At 36.5% G+C, this 22,067-nt stretch overlaps 2 protein-coding genes across 6 annotated transcripts in view; one reads left to right on the plus strand and one right to left on the minus strand.

Moving 5' to 3' along the window:
• SLC35D4 (solute carrier family 35 member D4) overlaps window positions 1–2,257 on the minus strand; it is a 35,033-nt gene extending 32,776 nt beyond the window's left edge. For all 5 annotated transcript variants that reach the window (XM_026699300.2, XM_026699299.2, XM_026699301.2 and 2 more), the window contains exon 1: window positions 2,075–2,257. In XM_026699300.2, coding sequence (XP_026555085.1) covers window positions 2,075–2,146 — 72 coding nt within the window. In that variant the 5' untranslated portion in view covers window positions 2,147–2,257. The remainder of the gene's footprint in view (window positions 1–2,074) is intronic.
• Window positions 2,258–4,593: 2,336 nt separating this feature from the next.
• On the plus strand, window positions 4,594–21,565 carry RIOK3 (RIO kinase 3). The gene is made up of 13 exons (XM_026699298.2): window positions 4,594–4,813; window positions 6,789–6,910; window positions 8,036–8,181; window positions 8,314–8,421; window positions 9,027–9,136; window positions 10,445–10,588; window positions 11,525–11,652; window positions 12,148–12,336; window positions 12,992–13,151; window positions 15,829–15,909; window positions 15,998–16,087; window positions 18,863–18,970; window positions 20,202–21,565. Exons 1-13 carry the CDS (start codon window positions 4,739–4,741, stop codon window positions 20,307–20,309), a joined length of 1,569 nt encoding a protein of 522 aa, XP_026555083.1. The 5' UTR covers window positions 4,594–4,738; the 3' UTR covers window positions 20,310–21,565.
• The last annotated feature ends 502 nt before the right edge of the window (window positions 21,566–22,067 follow it).

Here is a 22,067-nt window from a genome sequence, read left to right on the forward strand (position 1 = left end):
GAGGCCAGGAGAGGAGATGCGTGCCTCGATGTGAGTGATATTGAGTTGACCACACCCAGCCAATAACATGACCAAGCCATGTCCACCCAGTCACATGACCACCAAGCCACACCCACCAACTAAGCCATGCCCACAGAACCGGTTGTTTAAAAATTTGAATCCCACCCCTGGATTTCAGCAGACCAAACCCCATATTTGAGGACCATTTTCAACCTATTCTAGAAGTGAGACCATGATGGCTCACTGGAAACGCCTCTTTTCTTTATTTTCTAGATTTTTTCATAGACTTCACTGGTCTATGAAAATCCTTATCATTTTTATTAAATAAAAAGTCAGCTGGATGGTTTTAAGCTAGTTACTTTTTCCAGCTTACCTCACTGGATTCTTGCTTTGGGGAAAATAGGAAGTGGGACAATTTATGTATGCCACCTAGACTTGTACAAAATAAAGCCAATATTGAAATCTAGTGAATAATTTGTGTCTGAATGATATTATACATACTTAATTCCTGGGTGTATCCTCACTTTTTTAAAAAACTGTATATTTGAAAATGTAACACTGAGAGCATTCATTACATTATAAAGTAACTGTGGATAAGCCACACTTATTGAAGATGTGGCTTCATGCTCAAAATTAGAAGCCAATAATTGGCTAACACAGTATGTACTAAATGAATACATACATTTCTCTCCCTATCATAAAATATATAAATCGACTTTTGTGAAATGAGAAAATGAGTTATCATCAGTTAAGATACTGTAAAAGCATAATTTTAAAGTAAAGGTCATGGAATGCTGATTCAGTATAAAGAAAAATAAAGGAAAAGATTGAATAAATGGTATATTAACTGACCATGTTGTTTCAGAGTATAGTGAACAAAGCCACATTTTGAGGGAAAATCATCAATTGTATGCATGCTTCCTTCATTACTATAGATTGGTCATATCAAAATTATCTCCCAGGAGATAACAATGTTAAATTACAAGAACGTGTGCTGTGATTGAATGTTGGGGTGGGGTGTGGACTCTTTACAAGAACCAAGTTAAATAGTGGAACCAATTATCCACAAATTTTGGCTGGCTTGCTCCCCTTCCCTGAATGTGTTCAGACATTATACAGCCATTTGTTGAGGATTCTTAATTTGAATTCCAGAATTGAATTACGCATGGCTTCAACTCAATGGTTATGAGATTGGTATTAATTTGTGTGTGTGTGTGTGCATTTAAGAGATAAGCAAAACATCTGATAAAAAATAGTTTCCTCCTTACTTGAAAATCTGTTGCGTAAATAAAGTTGGATGCTTGAACTTGATATGACTTTTGTATAAGAGAAATATGTTGCCCATTTTCAGCAACTTTGGTCTTATGCTTAATTATTTCTATTTTTTCCTAAAAGTTGAAATAAAAGGCTATTTTCATTATCATACCTATATTAACTGATCAATACTTTACCCTATTAACTTCACTTTCCAGGTTCACACTGAACACCGAACTATAAATCAACTATATGAACCTCTTAATATACTAGGGCGAAATGTGGTTGGCTGGTTTATAGTTCAGAGTGTCAGACTCAGAGTTTACTGGTTTTACTGTATTTATTTCCAAGTTTGTAGTTCAGCATATCAAACTCAGCTAGAGACAGTTTTTTCTTTTACTAGGGCATTTGACTTCTAGACTGCACTCGCTATCTGCAATATTAAGTCCCGTTGAAACTTGGAGAACTTCTCTTCCATGCAAATAGTTCATTTTTACGAATTAATCAGCTGAAATCTTCCTTCATAGACTTTGTGTCCCCTGAAGACGGTGGATTTCCCTTTATTCTCTCTCCCAATTCTCATTGTCAGGCAGGATGCCGGATGGGCTGAATGAAGGACCCGCGGTGCTCAAATACAAAGCGCTACTGAGTCAGACTTCACCAAGCAGGTTTTAATCATGGAGAAACACACATCGGGCAAGTCCCGAACTCCTCTGAAACGTTGGCACACCTAAGCGGACCACCCCATACCCAACCAGAGGAAAAGGAATACATAATGATCAGTTTGTAATACTGTCGTTGGTAGCTCCTTTATCCTCACCTTGTTGGTGAAATAAGAACTCAAGTAGAACAAACAGAAAGCAAGACCAGTGGCAGGTCTCGTGAAAGGCATCAGTCAAAGCATGTCGCCAGGCTTGGAGCAGAGAGTTAAAGCATCTCCGTCCGGCTGCATGTGGCAGCCATAACAGGGACACGTCGCTACTGCCTTTGCTCCAATGGACGCAAAGAAAAGGAGCCGAGAAACAGCCTTCTTAAAGGGGTAGCGCTCCCTCTAAACAGCATTTCTCAACCTCCTAGATCAGACTACAGCATAACTGGCTGAGGAATTCTGGGAGTTGAAGTCCGCGTATCTCATAGTTGCCAAAGTTGAGAAATACCTCTTTAGACTAGAGAGCAGTATTTTGGTCTCAGGAACTCTAAAAGCCAGCTGTCTTAAGCCAATCTCTCTCTCTCTCTCTCTCTTTCTCTCTCTCTCTCCCCTTCTCCCTTTCTCCCTCCCTCCCTCCTCCCCCCAAATTCTCTCTCTCTTTCCCTCCCCCCCCAAACGCATCTCACAGGGTTGTTGTGGGGACACTAGGAAGGAGGAGGAGTATTAGATATATGTTAGCCTTGAGTTATTATTATTATTATTATTATTATTATTATTATTATTATTATTATTATCATCATCAACAATAATAAGGGTTAGGGTCAAATAAATAAAACTGATTGAGGACACCCAATGTTTGTGGGTTATAAGTATTGATACATACTGCATTAGAAATTAAATCAGAGAAGTGTAAACATTTATTTATCTATTTGACTGCAGACTCCCTGATAGTGTCCTGGATGCACAGATGGGGTATTGAAACCCTCAGAACTGTTTCTCCGGAGTAAAGAAAGTGTCTGTAATACACCTGCTTTCAGAAGGGACACATTGAATTTAGATCAAAGGAATAGATTGGCAGAGTATAGCTGATATTGGCCAAAAGGCATACTGTCTTAGAAACTTGTCAGCATAATTTTTATCAATATTTTCAAATGGAAAATGGGGTGTAATAGAATTAGAAAAAACAATGGAAATGACAAGAAAAAGTCTAAGGTCCTACATTTTTTAAAGGCTGAAATAGGACACCAACTGAAAATGCCTGTGATTTGTCCTTTCTCTCACACAAAACCAACCCATCTTTGAGGAACTTTAAGACATCACTTATTTCTACTCGATATCCATTACAAAGAGAGAGACTTTTGGTTTCCCCAAAGCTACTGCTTTATTATGGCCAATATTTTGATCTATTAAAATTTATTTCATCATGTATGCTTATTATATAATGAATTTAATTTTAAAGTTTCTTCACTATTTTTGCTGCTTATGGAAACCATGCTCGTCTACTCCTTTATATTATTTTGATAATAAGACACATGTGAGCAGTGCATATTCCAACACATCTTTTCATTTATACTTTTAATTTGACGTGTTACATTTCTGATGCAGGAAAAGGTGAATTGCAATGTCTTTGGGGCCCAAAATTAAAGCAGTGTGAAGAATAGTTGCTAAAAATACTGATCAGCACAATCATACACTAAAAGTCTTTGTTTCATTCATGTTTTATTTGATATCAGTAAAAGAGCTTCTCTGAATCTGTGTACGGAAAGCTAAAAGAAGATGAACACTGGACTGTATCTTTCAACAATGGAAAGGAGGCTAATCAAAACAGGTTGGGGGAAGCACTAATGGTTGTTCAGCTGGCACTCAATCTACTGATTGATACCCAAAGGTGCTTTTTCGAGAGGCAACTGGACTTTCTGATTTTTGCTTTGAAGATGTTTCGCTTCTTGAATGAGAAGCGAAGCATGTTCAAATAAAAATCAGAAAGTCCAGTTTCTAATTTTTATTTGAAGATGTTTCCCTTCTCATTCAAGAAACGAAACATGTTCAAAGCAAAACCCGGAAAAGTCCAGTTGCTTCTTGAAAAAGCTCCTTTGCGACAACCATGACCTGGATGACTGAGAATCTCCAGTTACTGATTGATACAAACATCCATTCCATGGTTTAGAGAGTAAGCCTAACACAGCTGTATAAACAAAACTGCTTCTGTGGAGCCTTTGATGCTCTATGTCTATGACAGGGGTCCCCAAGCTTGGCAACTTTAAGACTTGTGGACTTCAACTCCCAGAATTCCTCAGCCAGCACAGCTGCCAAGTTTGGAGAGCTCTTATCTAATGAGCTTTGGGTGTCTTTCTTAAAAGCAAAAAAAAACCCAAATCCCGCTTTTGTTTTGAAGCCACTTTTGCAACCCGATGGACGTTTATTCAGTTGCTTCCTGATCTCGCGTCTAATCAAGCTCGGAGACGACTCAAGCCGAAGAAGGACGCTATTTTTTAAGAAAACATTTTCCGAAACGTCAAAGCCTCTTGAAACGATCGCAAAGCAACAGGGAAGAGCGAGAGAGGAGGGCGGGATCAATGGCGTCAAGGGGGCGGGGTAGTGGGGGGAAAGCGACCTTTTTCCAAAGGAGGAAATAGCTCAACCGCCGGGCAGGAACCTGGCTTCGGAGCCAATGAACAGCCGCTGCCGACGCTTAGGGGGCGGGACAAACTTCGGGGAAGTTCCTGAAGCCGGAAAGAGATTCATTCCATTAGGAGTCGCTTGTCTTCTCTGCTCGGGTCGGCTAGTTTTTCCTCTCTTGCGTGCCTTTCGGGTTTGCTTCCTTCTCCGCCCAACATGGACCCCGTTGGTGTCGCTGCTGTCATCCCTGCTGCTGAAGCGAGTCCCAGTCCGGCCTGGCCTCAAAGCAAGGTGCGTGGTGCGGGACTTCTCCACATCTGGATTTGGTTGAGGGGGACGGGAACGGCTGTTTTGAACGCTGGACGCGAACCGGTCCGCCGGGACGAAACGTTGACGTTCGCAGCCTTCGTGCCTGTGGAGGGGCCGCTGCGTTTCTCCACGGACGACTTTGGCTCCAAGCCTCAGCCAGCCGAAAACCTTGGCTTTGATTCCCGGGAATGGAGGACCTGAGTCTTTAGGCCCCGCTGGCTTCGGGGTTTCCCTTCCCTTCTCTTGGTAGACCCGTAGAGGAGCCATCTTTTTCTGCCCCTTCGCAGTTGATTAATAGCCTGGTATTCAACAGGTGCAACTTAGCTTAGTATAAAGGTTACCTGTCTTTTTCTGTCACATTGAAGGCTCCCAAAGGCAATAAGGGAAAGGTATATCATTCATCTTTTACTCTTGGTAATAATAAAAGCATTAACGTCTCAGGGAAGACAAATCCTAAGGCTCCCAGTGGCCACCAGGAAATCTGAGTTGGCCTTATAATTCTGCTTAATTCTGAGCTCATTTGGGGCTTTCTTATCCCAGTGTTTGGGGAAGGGAGCGGGGAGTAACAAGTGGATTGGATCTAGATCAGGGGTGTCCAACCGTGGCAACTTTAAGACTTGTGGACTTCAACTCCCAGAATTCCTCAGCCAGCTGGCTGAGGAATTCTGGGAGTTGAAGTCCACAAGTCTTAAAGTTGCCACGGTTGGACACCCTGATCTAGAATGTCACAGTAATATCTAAAGGTCTCGGATTATAATTATCCTTAAGCCTTAACTTCACCTTTACTGTGTCCTATTACAAAAAATGGAATGGAGAAAGAAAAATGGATGCTGCCTTAAATTGGAGGAAAAGTGGATAGAAAGAGAAGAAACCTTTGTATTATTTAGAATCTCATCCCACTACTTCAGTAACTTTCTTTTAAATAAAAATGTAATATTTGAGATAATGGGCTGTTGTATTTTTTTTTTTCAAATAAAAATTAGATTTCTGTCTAATCTTATTCTTTCTTATGCATTCAAGTTTTAAAAAGTTTAAAATTAACAAGCAACAAGAAACTCTTTGGCTTATAAATAAACTTTTGGATGTATTTTATAGATTTTTGACTGCTAATCATGAAACTAACCTGTAATTTAACTTATTTCATGCTGTTTTATATAAATCATCTGTTTATTACAATTTCTTAGATATATTTCAAATTTATTATTTTTTGCTTGCGTCATAAGATACTTTGTGTTGTTCACGCATGTCCAGGCATGCAGTCAGCATATTGCATAACATTTCTGGATCTAGTACAACTTGGGCATGCCTAGGCATGCTGAGGCTGTATGGATGCTGCCTGGAAATGCTATAAAAGCAGCACATGTGCCATTTTGTTATCAATTTCTGTGTATTTTGATGCAATTGTTTGAAGGCATAGCATTGTCTATGTACATGTAATTTACATAACAAGCCAGTTATAGACTTGTGGTGAGTACACGTTTAAGCCTTAAAAACCATGACTGCAGTTGTTAAGAAAGCATTAACCTGTATTTTGGTTGTGGGATTGATGATCGAGAGAAGGCCTGAGTTCCTCACATTTCCGCAGCATGTCAGAAACATTATGTATTTTTCATCATTAAAAGTTAATTTCATATTTTGCAAAATCCCAATGTTATACATGCATTCTGAAATTATTAAAAGTTTTTCAAGAAGCAAAACTTTTGGAAAAAAAAAGTCCATTGTAATTTATATTCTGAAAAATAGTGGCAAAATAAATGTTTTTCTTAATTGTCAGGTTTCTTTGTATATGTATGAAAAATTGTAGAGAAATATGTGTGGTGGAATCTCTGGTGAGATTCTTACAATACAGTTAATCAACAATAAAATGTCTATTTGGGACTATTCCTGGTGGCTGATATGGTTGCTTGTACCTGGCGTTATATCTTCTGTTGATCAATGCAATATTTTGTCTTTGCAGTGCCCATGGGGGACTCCTGAAAACACTACAATATCATGTTCTCTTGTTGATGTCATGAGTGAAGAGCTAGCTAAAGAGCTGCAGTTGGAAGAAGAAAGTGCTGCTTTTCCAAAAGTAGTATCGTAAGTTGAATAGATTTCCATTTCCATATGGTACTTATATGTAATTGGCACAGTATTTGCAATTTTATATGCTCTGTCTTATAAGTTTTTTAAATCATTGAAATGTCTAAATAAATACAGATCATACATCAATACATACAAAAGTGGTAATAACATCGGTTCCTACTATTTTATAGTCTTTTTCCCCACTTGTACCAGAAAGCTTGCAGCTTTCCTTGCTACTACCATAATTGTAGCCTTATGTAGTCTTATAGCTAGTAAGATTACCACAACTTCACATGTAAGCATTTTTCCAAGGAAGAGGATAAGCTGCTTCCATTCTTTGAATAAGTTTTATTCCAAATGGAAGGAATGTTATCCGATTATTCACTCACAATTGCATTCTACAGTTGTATCACCTTGGGTTTATTGGAAAAGAGGAAATATTTCTTGTGCCGTGGACATTCATTTGTAATATATAGGGAAGCTGGCAACCTGAGTTCTTTCATCTAACACAATAGTTTTCTAAAAGGAAGAAGTAGCTCTTTCTGCTCTCTTAACAAAACCCCTGTATAGCGTGAATACTATCACTTCATTTTCTTTAAGTAGAGAACAATGTCAAGTAGGGAGCAACATGCAGGGAAAGAGATAACTGCTATTACAATTTATAATTTTCATCAAAGGAAACTGAGTTCTTTTACTCTGCATATGAAAGACCTACTAGAAATGGCCTAATTTTTCCATTGAATGAATATAACTTGATTACCTAGCCCTGCAAAATCCTGCCCATCATTTATTTAATCTTCTGGTAGAGTCAAAGACTTCAAAATGGCTCATAATGGGAAAAGATCTTGTAAATGTAATTGTTTCCTGTATTTGGGGGCAGTTTCACTCTAATAGTCTACCGTGCAGTTCTTTGTAGTAGTCCAAATGTCATTAATATTTCATTCAGTATAGCAGTATTCCTTCTGTATCAGTTGGGTTATATTCATGCTGTTTGAAATTTAAAGTCTTCATTTAGGGTTACAAAAGAAACTATACTATCCTTTGATTTTGTATTAATGGCTACTATTCAACAATATAGAAATAACAAATCTGAGCTGGTATTGCTTTGTTGTTCTTAATGTTTTATTTTATTACACCCAGCATTATTGATAGACCCTTCGTTAGTGGAGAGAATGTTGATACTTCCAGTGACCTTATGCTGGCACAGATGCTGCAAATGGAATTTGATAGAGAATATGATGCCCAACTTCGGCGTGAAGAAAAAAAGTTCAACGGCGATAGCAAAGGTTACCTCACATTTGTCATAACTCCTTTGTTAGATTAAAGTTTATTTCTCATTTATCTTTGTCTTAATCTTCAAAAAACAAAGGTGCTGGAATATTTTAAAAATGACATAACATTTGTTTTTACTTCTTAAGTGTCCATATCTTTTGAGAATTACCGAAAAGTGCATCCTTTTGAGGACAGTGACAGTTCAGAAGATGAGGTTGATTGGCAGGATACTCGTCACGATCCCTACAAAGCAGGTAGTTTGTGGAATCAAAACATTTCAAGGAATCTCATGATTAATGAAGATTTTTAGTTTTTGGAAATAAGGTCTTATTGTGTTGTCTACTTGATTGTTTAATAAAAAGTAAGCAGTGAAGCATTTGTGTTTTATTAATACTAGAATATTTGATTAGTATACATTATAAAGGTATAAATATGACCTTAGCAAAATGTGAATTCTTGAACCACAGGATTTGGTCTATCTCTATAGTAAAAGGAAGGAAGGAAAACAGGGATAACACCAGTTTGAATAAATTTAATTTATGAGTAATATTGGATTGATCAAGCTTCTCAAGAGGAGAGAGCAGTTTTTTAAAGATCTGTGAATGTGCTATGTGTTCCTTAGTAAAATTTATTAACTATTCTGTAATGTGTAGTAACAAAAATAGCCTCCTTGAATGTGTTCTTATTTAAATAATATAAAGCTGAATCAGACTTTCTCAAGGTGAACAACTGCCTAAGCATAGTGTCGTTGGGATTTCAGAGCATAGAAGAATGTGTAAACTATGGCTAAAGAAATGGTAACATACTACTTGCTTTTGGGATACTATACATTTAAATGTAATGTTCTGCTTATTTATAGATAAACCTACAACTACTCCAAAAAAGGGCTTTATAGGAAAAGGAAAAGATATAACCACCAAGCATGATGAAGTTGTATGTGGACGAAAGAACACAGCACGAATGGAAAATGTAAGTTCTCCTAGACCAGGGGTGTCATACTGGTGGTCCGCGCAGGCCACAACTCCATGAAGGGGAAAAACATCTTGAAACATCACATGACAGCAGTGTGATGCCGTGAGTTTGAGACCCGTGTCCTAGACCTAACTGTTCTGTTAATGTAGCCATTGTGAAGGGAGTAGTCACCTTTTTATCCCCTTATTTAAGAGGGGCTCTTATAGTGATTTAGAAATATCACTACCCTGTTTCTCCAACAATATGGCCTCCCCCAATAGGAAGTCCCAGCATGTTTTATAGGCATGAAATGAAATTAAGCCCCTCCCCCCAAATTAAGGCCTATATTAAAACATATGAAATGGGGGGAAATGGTGGGGGGGGCTTGCCGTTAGGAAGTACTTTTGTTGCACACCCGGATATGGTGCTGCCTGCGTTGACCCCGATATGAAGTGCCCCACCAACGCCGAGGTCAACATCCAAGCCGTCGCTGCCCACCTGAAGATGCAAGGGGGGGAATTAAGTCACCCCCGAAAAGACGGCCTAGCCATTTTTTCAGGGCTCAAAAAAAAAAAAAAAAAAGACCCAGCCTTATTATATGAGAAACACGGTAGTATGAATTCCTCCTTCATAATTAACAAAAAAGAAAAGAAACCCAAATTTATATATTAGTTCTTAAAATTAGAAACTAGTTGAGATGTTCTGTTAAAATGTTGGCATGGGTAGAGTTAGTCAAAGAATGGTTCTGTTTCAGCAACAGGAATGAAATAAGTTCATTTTTACCCTAATGTAGAGTGGATTAATTAGAATATCAACTAACCACCACAAACTATAGAAAAAAAATGAAAATACAATTTAAAACTTAAGATACATAAGACAATAAATAATTAAAACAAAGAAAAGAGATTTAAGTTTTGACATCTTTTCTAATTGTGGAAAGAGTAAGGTTCAGTTGCACTTACAAAGTCATGAGCAGTGCAATGAAGGCAGAGCATGTATATGCATAAGTTTTCTGTGGGTGACAAATGGATGACTAAACCAGAATACCTTCAAAAGAACGTCTATCGGTCCCCTTCTTAGTGTGTCTTTGGGTTCAAAATCAAGTTGTCCCTTAGACTTTAAGGCTAACATTACACTTGTGTCTTTTTCCAAAATTTAAATTTGGTTTTAAATTTAAAATTGAATAAATAAATGGGGAGCATACCTAGAATTATTTAATCTCAGTAATTTCAGTGATTCAGCTCTGAATATATCAGCATGTAGATTCATTTTATTTAAAATAATGATGAAAGCTAGTTGCTTATCAATTTACATCTTTGTTTGCAGTTTGCACCAGAATTTCAAGTTGGTGATGGAATTGGTATGGATTTAAAATTATCCAATCATGTCTTCAATGCCTTAAAGCGGCATGCATACTCTGAGGAACGCCGGAGTGCCAGGCTCCATGAGAAAAAGGAACATTCTACTGCTGTGCGTCTTGGTGACTTGATCAAATGAAATAGTTTTATATTTCCCTAGTGACTCTATAATCAAATGAAAGAGTTATCAAATGCTTGGTTTGGTAAAGCAGAGGGTTTACAAATAATTAAGTTTATATGAAGGAACTAAGAATTCAATAATAGAATAGTGGCATTGTTATAGAATCATAAATTTGGTGGTCCCCCAGAGGTCATGGAATCCAACCCTTGTTTAGTACGGGAGCTGCTAAAATATTTTAAACAGTTGCTATCCAGCCTCTTAGAAAAACTCCAGTGAAGGGGGAATATGTATCTGGCTATTCTTGCGTTTCTTTATCTCCAGAATTCTTAGCCTCAGACCTTAGTGCATTACATGCAGGGTGTTTGCCACTCTGGCTTTTTCTCTAGTTTAATGCACTTCCAGTGAGAGTCTTTGTCATATGTACCCATGTGAGTAAAGTTACTAATGTGGGTAACACCATCTGTGTTTGAAGAATAACATCATCTACAGGGCCAGTGCTTTACTTCCAGGATCCTGTTCTCTTTTATGCCATGGCCCAACTGGAAAGATTGAAGAAAACATTAGTTGCACTCACTCTTTGGAATTCCATTCAAAATCTTCTTTGGCATCGTTGCTTGTTCTACATGTTTTATTAAAAGATATTAGTTATCAGACTGTCTATCAATTCTGGATACGAGCATCTGAAAGACATTTCACTTCCCATGAATTCTCTACATTATAGCTTTGGTTCCTGTTAGTAGGGAATTGCCCACTATCAGCACAATTTCTATGATCCTGAGACACTGATCAAAATAGTTTTCATTTTTGGCACTCCTGTAAATTAGAACCTTTTGTTATTTGAACCAGTCAACAAATTTAAGAAAACACATATTTGCAAAATAATTGGCCTGGGTTAATAACAAGATACTCAATTTTTTTATTGTGTAGGAAAAAGCTGTAGATCCTAAAACTCGTCTGCTTCTGTACAAGATGGTCAATTCTGGATTGCTTGATACCATCACTGGATGCATAAGTACAGGAAAAGAGTCTGTGGTGTTCCATGCATATGGAGGAAGGTATATTGTGGTATTGATAATCCCTAAGAATAATTTTTTAGAGCAGTGCAGTATTTTAAATAAGTGCAATGGAACTGTCTTGCATCTACCTGCTCCCAGTCCTTTGCATAATGATTGATTAAGATATATTATGCAATGAAACGTTAACATAGATCCATTATTTATATCTTTAAATTTAGGTTCCAAAGGTACTTTTTCAAGAGGTGAAACGTCTTCAAAGAAAACCAGAAAGTCCAGTTGCCTCTTGAAAAAGCACCCTTGGGACAATATATGACCTGGATGACTGAGAATCTCCATAGACTTTAAATTTAAGTTACCTGTAAAAGTAGCATACAATAATGTAGCAGGTATTACATATTTCAAAGTTATGTGATAGTACAATATTGACATATTTGAATAATACTAATATTCCAGTCATCTGTCTTTTAATTTGCAGCTTTTAAAAAATGAGTTTGTATGACATATGTCTAAACAGTGCTTTGTTTTTTTCTAAAGTTTGGATGAAGAAATCAAATCAATTCCTTCAGAATGTGCTATAAAAGTATTTAAAACTACTCTTAATGAATTTAAGAACCGTGAAAAATATATCAAGGATGACTACAGATTTAGAGAACGTTTCAGCAAACTGAATCCACGAAAAATTATCCGCATGTGGGCTGAAAAAGAAATGCACAACCTAACAAGGTACAGAAGTGTGTGTGTGTGTGCAGGAATTTTTAGTACTTGATTGGTTTTAGTGTTGTGTCAAATGTTAATTCTATAATACTATGACAGTAACCTTTTAATTCTACGAATATATTTTGGGATTCAGAAATAGTTAGCATTTATGAAACCTAACTGATTATAGCCCATCAATCAATAAATATCAAAGTTTTTTTTAAAAATATGAATTGCTTTTACAAACTGTACTAACTCCTGAATAAAATTAATTACCACAGGGTTTTTCAAATAATATCCCCACCCCACCCCCACCCCCACCCCCCAAAATTGAATTTGTTCCACTCAATCTCAGGCATCGCAGGAAGGAGTTTGGCTGCAATTCTGTTTTGCCTGTACAATTCATATCAGGATTGTATAGGTGGAATGGGAGTCCTGTTGAAAACTCTTGGATTTGCTCCTCACTTTGTCTGAGCAAGCCAGTTAGTTGCAGGTTGCTCAGAGCAGATTTTGCCAGCGCCTGCACAAATTATATTAACTACCATATTAGCTATTCCATTTCCTCTTGTTTAAACTCTTGAGGAGTTGGAACTCTCAGTTTGAGAAACCCTGAACTATGTTAACGATAATGGACTTCATAATTAGACATTCATCAACATAATGTTGTTTTTCTTCTTGATAGAATGCAGAAGGCAGGCATTCGTTGTCCACAAGTCGTTAGCCTAAAAAAGCATGTCTTAGTCATGTCTTTCATTGGTCAGGATCAAGTCCCAGCTCCTAAACTAAAAGAAGTAAAACTCAGCAGTGAAGATATGAAAAATGCCTACTATCAAGTTCTTCATGTAAGATCATTGTTATATGAAAATAGATCCAGTGTTACAGAAGCAAGCTTGTGCTTGCAGAGTGTTATTTTCCTCCTTCTGTTTTATACCTCATGCACGTTCAAGCAAATTTGTTTCTGAAAACCTTCTTAACACTGTAGGGCAAGGGTGTTAAACTTGATTTCATTGAGGGCCGCATCAGGGTTGTGTTTGACCTCGGGGCCAGTTTGACCTCGGGCTGTGTGGCCAGGGTAAACGTGGCCAGCTTGATGTGATCAAGGATCCATTTTCAGCTGCAACAGCCCCCTGCAGCCCTCTGCCAGCGAAAAGGGAGCTTGGGAGGGCTCTCAAGCTCCTTTTTCACTGGCAGAGGCACCGTGGACGGTCCTTTGCTGCTTCCAAGACGGGCCTGTGGGCCACTAAGCGCCCTGTGGGCCGGATCGAGCTGCCAGGCCTTAAGTTTGACACCCCTACTGTAGGGCATTTGATGGGAAAGGTGGAATCCATTATATCAGTGGTGTCTCTTTGGCTTATTGATGAATATCACATGTTACAATGTCTTGTCTCAGTTTTGATTGACATATGTTACAGTAGTGATTAATAATAGGCACCGATGCAGAATTTGAGGTAAAGGAAGTACTCAATGAACTAGGATAATGAAAAGCATTCAAATGGGAAGTATTCCATCTTACAACACTGCAGCAACATTGTCCACTGGAAGGCCTGGAAGAGCTACTTAAAAGGGTTTCATAGGTTGTGTGCTATACATGAACAGACAGACAGCAGGTCTTCTAGGAATGTTGGCAAAAATGGTTTTGCGCAAACCTGCAGAGACAATCTGGAAATTCTTTCCAAGCAGCTACATACCAGACTTTCCAGAGGATGTAGCAAACCCTTCCCAAGGCCTTAGTACTTTATGGAGACATTAAGAGGCCTTGGGAAAGGTCTGCAGCTACCTCAACTGGGCATACATTGTCAGCAAAGGGACAAGTGGCAAAGGTTAGCAAGGTGGAGGTGGCGGTGGCAAAAGCAGAGGAATGCAGGGCCTGAGGTATTGTAAAGGGCCATCAGCATGGGTGAAGAATCAGCTGGAGGTGGTAGACGTGCAAATTGGGAAGCAGAGTAACAGGGGTGGTAGAGTGTAAGGCATCAAAAAAGGAAGTGATGATGGGGGGTGGAAATGGGTGGGGAGTACACATTGAGGCCATAAATACAGATGGGCTGCCAAGCATGGGAATTTTGATTACATGAACCTGGGGGTGCTTCATTAGCCATAATTTCGAAGATTTGATATCATTGTAAGTAGCATTTGTTTAGCACTGTCGTAACTTTGAATGGTCATTGAATGAATGGTCATTAAACAATGACTACATGTACCAAAGCATTTCTTAGAATGCTCTCAACAGTCCTAGGGTAATCTATGAAATTAAAAATAAGTGATAAAGCTCGTAGCATTGAATGGAAAATAAAGCAACCTTTTCCAATATAATGCTTTTCCAATCACAGATCAGAGAAGGTTGATACAGGTCATGGAACCACTGAACGTTGAAGGCACTGATTTTGAGAATCTGTTTAGAATTACAGATGTTCTAGCTAGTAGGAGCTGGCTTTTGGAGAAAATAATGAGTAGGGTACTTTTAAATATATCTGTCAGAAATACAGAGTTAAACTAATTGCAAGTCAGTCAAGATTGACTGAGTCAATGTCAACTCTTAACAACCACATAGATTTTTCTAAGATAATGTAATTGGGATTAATATTCCGAGCTTTATTATTTAGCTATATTTTTGTTTTTGAAAAAGTTTTCTTCAAAATTCTTTCATACCCTCATTCCTCTTTAGAATCCTTGCCTTAGCACCTCAATGGAGCCCAAAATTTCCATAGCTAAGCAAGATAGTTTTAAGTGAGTTTTGCCCCATTTTAGGATCTTTTTTGGCACATTTGTTAAGTGAATCACTGCAATTATTAAATTGCTAACATGATTCTAAAGTGAACTTTACATGATTGTAAAGTGAATTTGGCTTCCCCATTGACTTGGCTTGTCAGAAGGTTGTAAAGGGTGATCCCATGACTCCAGGACACTGCAACCATCACATGTCATTTGCCAAACTTTTTTGATCACATGACCATGGAGTGCTGCAATGGTCATAAGTGTGAAAAGTGCTCAAGTCACTTTTTTCAGTGCCATTTGTAACTGAAAATTGTAATGAATAGTTTTGAGTCAAAAACTTATCTGTATCTGTTATTTCAGATCATTTAAGACCTATAATGTGTTGCACTGTACTATATTATCCTATCCTGAATTATAATGTATTATATTTGATTTCTATAGCCACCCATCTCAACAAGTAACCCTAGGTGTTATAAATCATAGAATATAAAAACCAAATTAAAATAATTAAAATAATATAATATATACATATAGCACTAAGTAGAACTGTAACCAAGGATGTTAATATAGCCAAGAAACAGGATTGTTTCTTGGCTGTATTGAATTGAAGACAGACAGACAGACGGGGGAGAGGGAGAATCATTCATATATATATATATATATATATATATATATATATATATATATATATATATATATATATGTATGTATGTATGTATGTATATGTATATGTATATGTATATGTATATGTATTGAAATTTTTATTTGTGTTATATTCCAAAAATATTACTTGCTGTTTTCTTCCAGATGATGCAACAGTTATATAAGGAGTGTAATTTAGTGCATGCTGATCTGAGTGAGTACAACATGTTGTGGCATAGAGGACAGGTAAGCTAATTTTAAATGGAAGATGATAATTTGAAATAGACCTTTCACTATTTTTCTTAGCATACTCAAGCTGTAATTTTTTTTGCAGGTCTGGTTAATTGATGTTAGTCAATCTGTGGATCCAAGACATCCTCATGGACTTCAATTCCTGTTCAGAGATTGCAGGAATGTTTCACAAGTAAGATTTCTGCCTATCTCAGTCTTCAATAATCAGACCTGTAGAATTGTGTTAGAATAGTTAGTTTATGAAACAAGTTTTCTCAGCAAAAATACCGAGTTGTTATATGCAAAAGTTTTGGAACCCCTGGTCAAATTGTACATTTCAGTTAATCCCTTACTGTACAAATAGACACCACTTCTGTGTACATAAAATTAAGCACAAGATCTTTTTGAAAATTCAAATCCATACTTATTTTGTTGTTCAGTTTACAGATTTCAGCTAAGAAAATAGTGTATGTGGCAAATGCAAAAGTTTGGACACCCTTTTATTCTAGTCAGAAGTAAAAGCATCCAAACATTTATTGTAACCAGCTAAACATATTTCTATCCTTGCTTTTGGAACTTTTCCCACTCTTCTTGACACAATTTTTTTTGTTTAAAAATATTCTTAGATCTTCCATACACTGCATCTTTGAAGTATCTGCATAGATTATCAATAATATTCAAGCCTGGATACCATGAAGGCTATTCCAAAACTTTTATTTCTTTTTTTTAATAATTTTTTTATTAATTTTCAATAAACAAACATACACAAACAAAACAAAACATAAAAACATAAAACTTCTTTTTGGAAAGCGGCTTAGTCCCGAGTTACATCTTTTTATACAGACATAAATCAAATTCATGCTCAAATTATATACCATTTCATATCTTATTTATCATTCTACATTTTCTATATAGCTTCTCCCCTCTTTTTACTCTCTTAATTCTATCTTATTTATTTTATCTCAATTTAAATCATTGTGCTTGTATCATTTGTCTGTTCTATTTCAATTATCTATTATCATTTCTCATTAACACAAAATTTCTCCTGTAATTGAAGTATGACACCTTTATATCTTTCCCCTAAATTTAGCACTTAAAATAATATATAGTTTCCATTCTGATTCTGCTTAGTACATTCTAAAGCTACATACTATATTTTAAAATAGGAAAATGATAAGTTTATAATATAATTAAAACAATAATCCATAGCCAACTAAACTCTATCATTAAATCTTAAGCATTTTACACATTCCTTTTAATTTATCCCGTTTTATAATCATATAGTGTTCCAGTTTTCTAACATTATTTCAAATACAAATACAACAATACAGTCTTATGTACTTTTGCAGAATCTCTTTTAAAATTATATTTTTTCCCATTATCTCTGAATAAATCCTGTTTCTTTACATCTTGTTTCAAACCTTTGTAACTTCTCTTCCTTTTTCCCCTTTCTTCTCCAATCTAGCCTTTTTACCCCCATCCCCCATCTCTTCTGTATTCATCTTTTCTGTTGCTTTCTGACATTGTATCGATTTTTCACTTTATTTTTCCCTTTTTTGGTTGTTTTTTTAAGTCTTAAATTCTCTATTCTCTTTCCCCTCTTTCCCTTTTCTTCCCCAACTAAAGTTGTTTGTTCATTAAAGATGGCTTCTTCTTCTTCATCCCAGCTTTCTTGTTCTTGTAATTGCTGATAGGTAGAAATCGCCATTTCTAAAAAATGAAAAACAGATCCAGAAGAGCCCTTCCCTTCTTGTTCCTCTTCTTTTAGCTTTTTGAATTCCATTTTCAGTTCATCAACAAGTAATGCCATAGTGAAAAAGTTTTTAAAACAACCCAAAAGTTTTTAGTCTTTCAAATAATAATTTCCAAAGGTCCCAAAGTCACCAGGCAATCCAAATACACACAGTCTGTTTCATTTAGCACTTTCTTCTTTTTATACTTTCTCTTCCTGGGGTACAGTTCAATTGTAAAGTTCGAAAATGTATCTTTTAGAAGTCTTGTTACAATTTAACTCTAGTCTTATAAGTTCTAAGCAGCCTCCTCCAGCAAAAATCTTAATGTTAATTCTTTCCCTCTCCCTTCCCACTTATAGCAATGAGTAAAAAAAAAATTTTCTTTTTCAGTGTTCAAAAATCTTTAATGTCCCCTTGGCTTTAACTTTCAAATTTAATTACCTGCTGGTGCCAGAACAGGTTTTTCTGATTTCCATCTGCTATCACCGTAAGGAAGGAGAGTGAGAAGAAACAAACTTTCCCTTTTAACTTTCATCCACCACTTTTCCCAGTCTTCTTTGGGAACGATGTATCTTTGACAAAATTAAAATTCCAGGGTATTTAAATGGTACTTATTATTCCAGTCAGCCAGAACTTTCACTTTTTCAGCTTCCTCCTGCACATTCTTATCTGGATACAAGCTTCTTTGTGGCGGCCATTGCTGACCGCTGCTCCACCGTCTTCGGAAAAGGGAATTAAGCCAGCTGAGGAGAGGGGGTTGCGATTCCCCCGGACCCCTCCTGGTTCTCCCCTGTCTTCAGTTACCTCTACGGAGTAACTATTAGCCCCCAAATCCGGCTGGATCGGGGGCACTCCAGCGGCGAGCGCAGCAGAAACCGCGCACGATCGCGGATTCCTGCTGCCGCCGAAGCCTTACAAACTGGAAGTCGAAAACTTTTATTTCTTGTTAATACTTCATGATTGATTTGGAGATACATTTCAGAACATTGTCCTACTGAAATATCCACTCTCTTTTCAGCTTCAAGCCCTTTCTTACTTGCCATAATTATGTTTTGTAAAATACATGTATTTTTTCTCATTAGGGGGTCTAAATGTGAAATTGTCGAAGTAGAAGCAACTTGCATGTTCGGCTTAAGAACTATTATTGCAAATTCATAAATTCACAAACAATTACTAGAAAACTTACATATCTGGGTACCTAATAGATCTTTTTTTTTTTTTACTTTTATTAAAAGTTCTTTCAGAAAAGTGGTGTACCTGATGTACTCAATGAGCGAGAACTCTTCAATGCTGTTTCAGAATTAAACATTGCAGCTGAAAATGAGGTAGATTTTTTAGCTCAGGTAAGAGTATTTTGCTTGCTTATTTTTAATAAAGGATGACTTTTCATAAACAAGATTTTATTCTAGTATTGCTAGGAAGCTCTGTGCTTGTTTAAGAAGAATTTAAAACATGATTTGGAATAATTTAGGAGAAGCAGTAACAGTTTGGAAAGTAATTTCAGACTCAAAGTGTTGTCCTTTTATCTGCCTCAGCAATACCAAGCTCTTCTGAAGAAAATAAGATGACAGACCCAATGTCAATAATTCTTATGGCAGGTTTGGGGGTGTTTTTTTGAAGGGATGGTTCCTTATAATAACAACATTCATTTTATTGCAATTTAGTACTTGGTGTTTGAGACATTTGAGGCGATAGGGATGAAAAATACCATTTATATCCGGGGTGGGCAAACTACGGCCCGGGGGCCACATCCGGCCCGTTGGTCTTTTTAATCCGGCCCGCTGAAGATTGGTACAGAATTGAGGTTTGATGTGAATGATTGAATGATTGCATTCATTTTATTTTGACTTGTAATGACAGGCATTTCGACACCAGGTGGCGGCCCGTCTGTCAAATTTTAAAAGTCAATGAAGCCCCCGAGCCAAAAAGTTTGCCCACCCCTGATTTATATAGTCCTTTAGAAAATCAACAGATGTCAGTAGCTTTTTAATTTAGTAACTTGAATCCAAACTTATGCTTTATATGTTAAGTTTAATACTAACCTCTTATTTAGAACAGAAAATCTTTCCACCATAGCAGAAACTGCTTTACAGACATTTCTGCTTCAATAATAATTGCCATGTAGTGGAGAAGACAGAAGGTTGCTTTTTTGAGAAAGCCAAAAGTTCTAATGGTACAAATAAATTCATTATGTGCTGTTTTTTAAATGCCAACAAAATGTACCTAATCCTTCAGGTGAGAGCATTAGCTGAATTATTAGAGTGCTGAAGCAAGAGTTTGCTAAAGCGTAAAATCAAAAGTTACAAACCTGTTTTCACATCCAATAGATATTGTCTGGTTTTGCAAGAAGAAAGATGGTAACCCATGATCCTAATAACTGTCACTGAAACAGGAAGTTAATTCAGCAGAATTCAGTTTATGTTTGTGTATTGTATGAACTGTGGTAATGTGATAAAGTATAATCTTCATTTGTAATTTGATAACAAACACTGAAAACGCAACTTCAACAAAACAGTCTCAAATCATGTGGGAGTGCTACATAGTTCTTGATCTTTACATATGTCTTCTTTACAGATTGACACTTTGGAGAAGATTAATGAAGATCATGTAGAAAATCATGGGAAAAAAGCATTTTTATTTACACATGGTGATGGAGACCCACCAGCACTTTATAAAGAATAGCACTTTGCATTGATCTGAAATATTTTTTTGGTATCTAAAATTTAGAGCAGTGATCAAAAGTCAACCTGCCAAAGGCAATGGGGTACAGTATGCTCAGATGCTGTAAATGAAACATTCAGGGAATATACACTGGTGCTTTGATGTATTTTAGAAAAGTCCACAGTTAGTCCATTGGAACTTCATTGCATACCTTTGTAAGGATGAAAATAATTTCATTTTCTGTTAAGTCAGATTTTCAGTACCAAAGTATGTGTGATATAAGATTTCAAAACAACGTAATACCGTCAGATTTAAACACAAGTATTACACATATGAAGGTAAGAAAGATAGATGGTCTTTTCCTTGCCTCCCTTGTTTCTTGTTCTTAAATATTAGTATATATTTGAGATACTGAAAATACGTTTCAGGTTTTAGATATACCTGACATTACATTATTATCAAAAGTTTATTACTTTTACAAGGACTTAGCATAGAAAAATTCTTAATATTTAACAAGCGAAACCTATATTAAACTAAAAACAGTTTAAAACTTTTCTATAATTTTTATACACAGTATAAAAAAATTGGCCTGCAATTTGACTTCAAATTTTAGCTATAATATCTTCAGAAAGGTGTTATTAGATAATCAGTAACAAATTTTTAATCTTTTATTACTTAAAATAGTGCTTCAGTGGAAGATAGTTCAATATGTTTAAACAAATTGAATTATGTATGAAATAAGTGGAAAATACACAGCTGTGTTGTCTCATATAAATTTGAGCTGATTGTAGATTTTCAGTGTTTTCAAAGGATTCAGAGAACATTTTTCAAAAAGTTCATTTAACATAGTTTCTTTCATGTGTAATATGGTATGACATAGTTTGTACAACTACTTAAAAATAAACCAGCAGAACCAAGTCTGTTTTATCACATTTCTCAGAATGCTGCCTATTTCGTATTTATATGCACAGAGACGGAGAGAATGAAATTTGGATTCATTTGTCATAAAAATTGTCCCTATTGGCTAAATGTATTAGTGACAGAACTCCAAAGGCCTGCATTTGTGTTTTTTAGAGAAATAATTTCTTTCTTGCAGTGTAATTACACTTAACTAGATGAGAATTTTAGAAGGCCAGTATAAAGTGAGACAATTCACTGATACAGCTTTCTTTTTTAAATGTGTCCTCCGTTATGTTGCAACAAGATAAAAGTTGATGTATAACATTTGTATAATGTTATGGGAGTAAAAATAAAAGACATCAAATCTTGTTCCTGAATTAGCATCTTTCCTTGTTTTGTGCCAGTAAACATTTCAGTTGTGTTTCAAAATCAATATTTTGCACTGTCTCATAGGTGCTTTTTCAAGAGGCAACTAGACTTTCTGGTTTTTCTTTGAAGATGTTTTGCTTCTCACCCAAGAAGCTTCTTCAGGTCTGACTGGATGGTGGGGAATGGAAGGATTTATACCCCTTGCAGACAGCTGGACATTTGCATTCTTTTAGCAAGTCGTTAAGGTCACCTGAGGTTTATCTGTTACATCAGGGTGACCTGAGTGGTGCAAATGGGCATGCAACTTTCTTGGAACTGTTGAAAGGACTGTGTTGTAGATTGGAGATTAGATAATGTTGTATTCCTTCCCCTCTGTTGAGAGAGGGCTGTTCATTTTTGACATAGATGGCCTCTTTAACCCCTCTTTCAAACCAGTGGTCCCCTCTGTCGAAAATATGGACTTTGCTGCCTTCAAAAGAATGGCTTGTCTTTTAAATGCAGATGGACTGC

This window comes from Pseudonaja textilis, chromosome 3, assembly GCF_049901715.1.
Source record: "Pseudonaja textilis isolate UNSWEBS1 chromosome 3, rPseTex1.2, whole genome shotgun sequence".
Classification (NCBI taxonomy): Eukaryota; Metazoa; Chordata; class Lepidosauria; order Squamata; family Elapidae; genus Pseudonaja; species Pseudonaja textilis.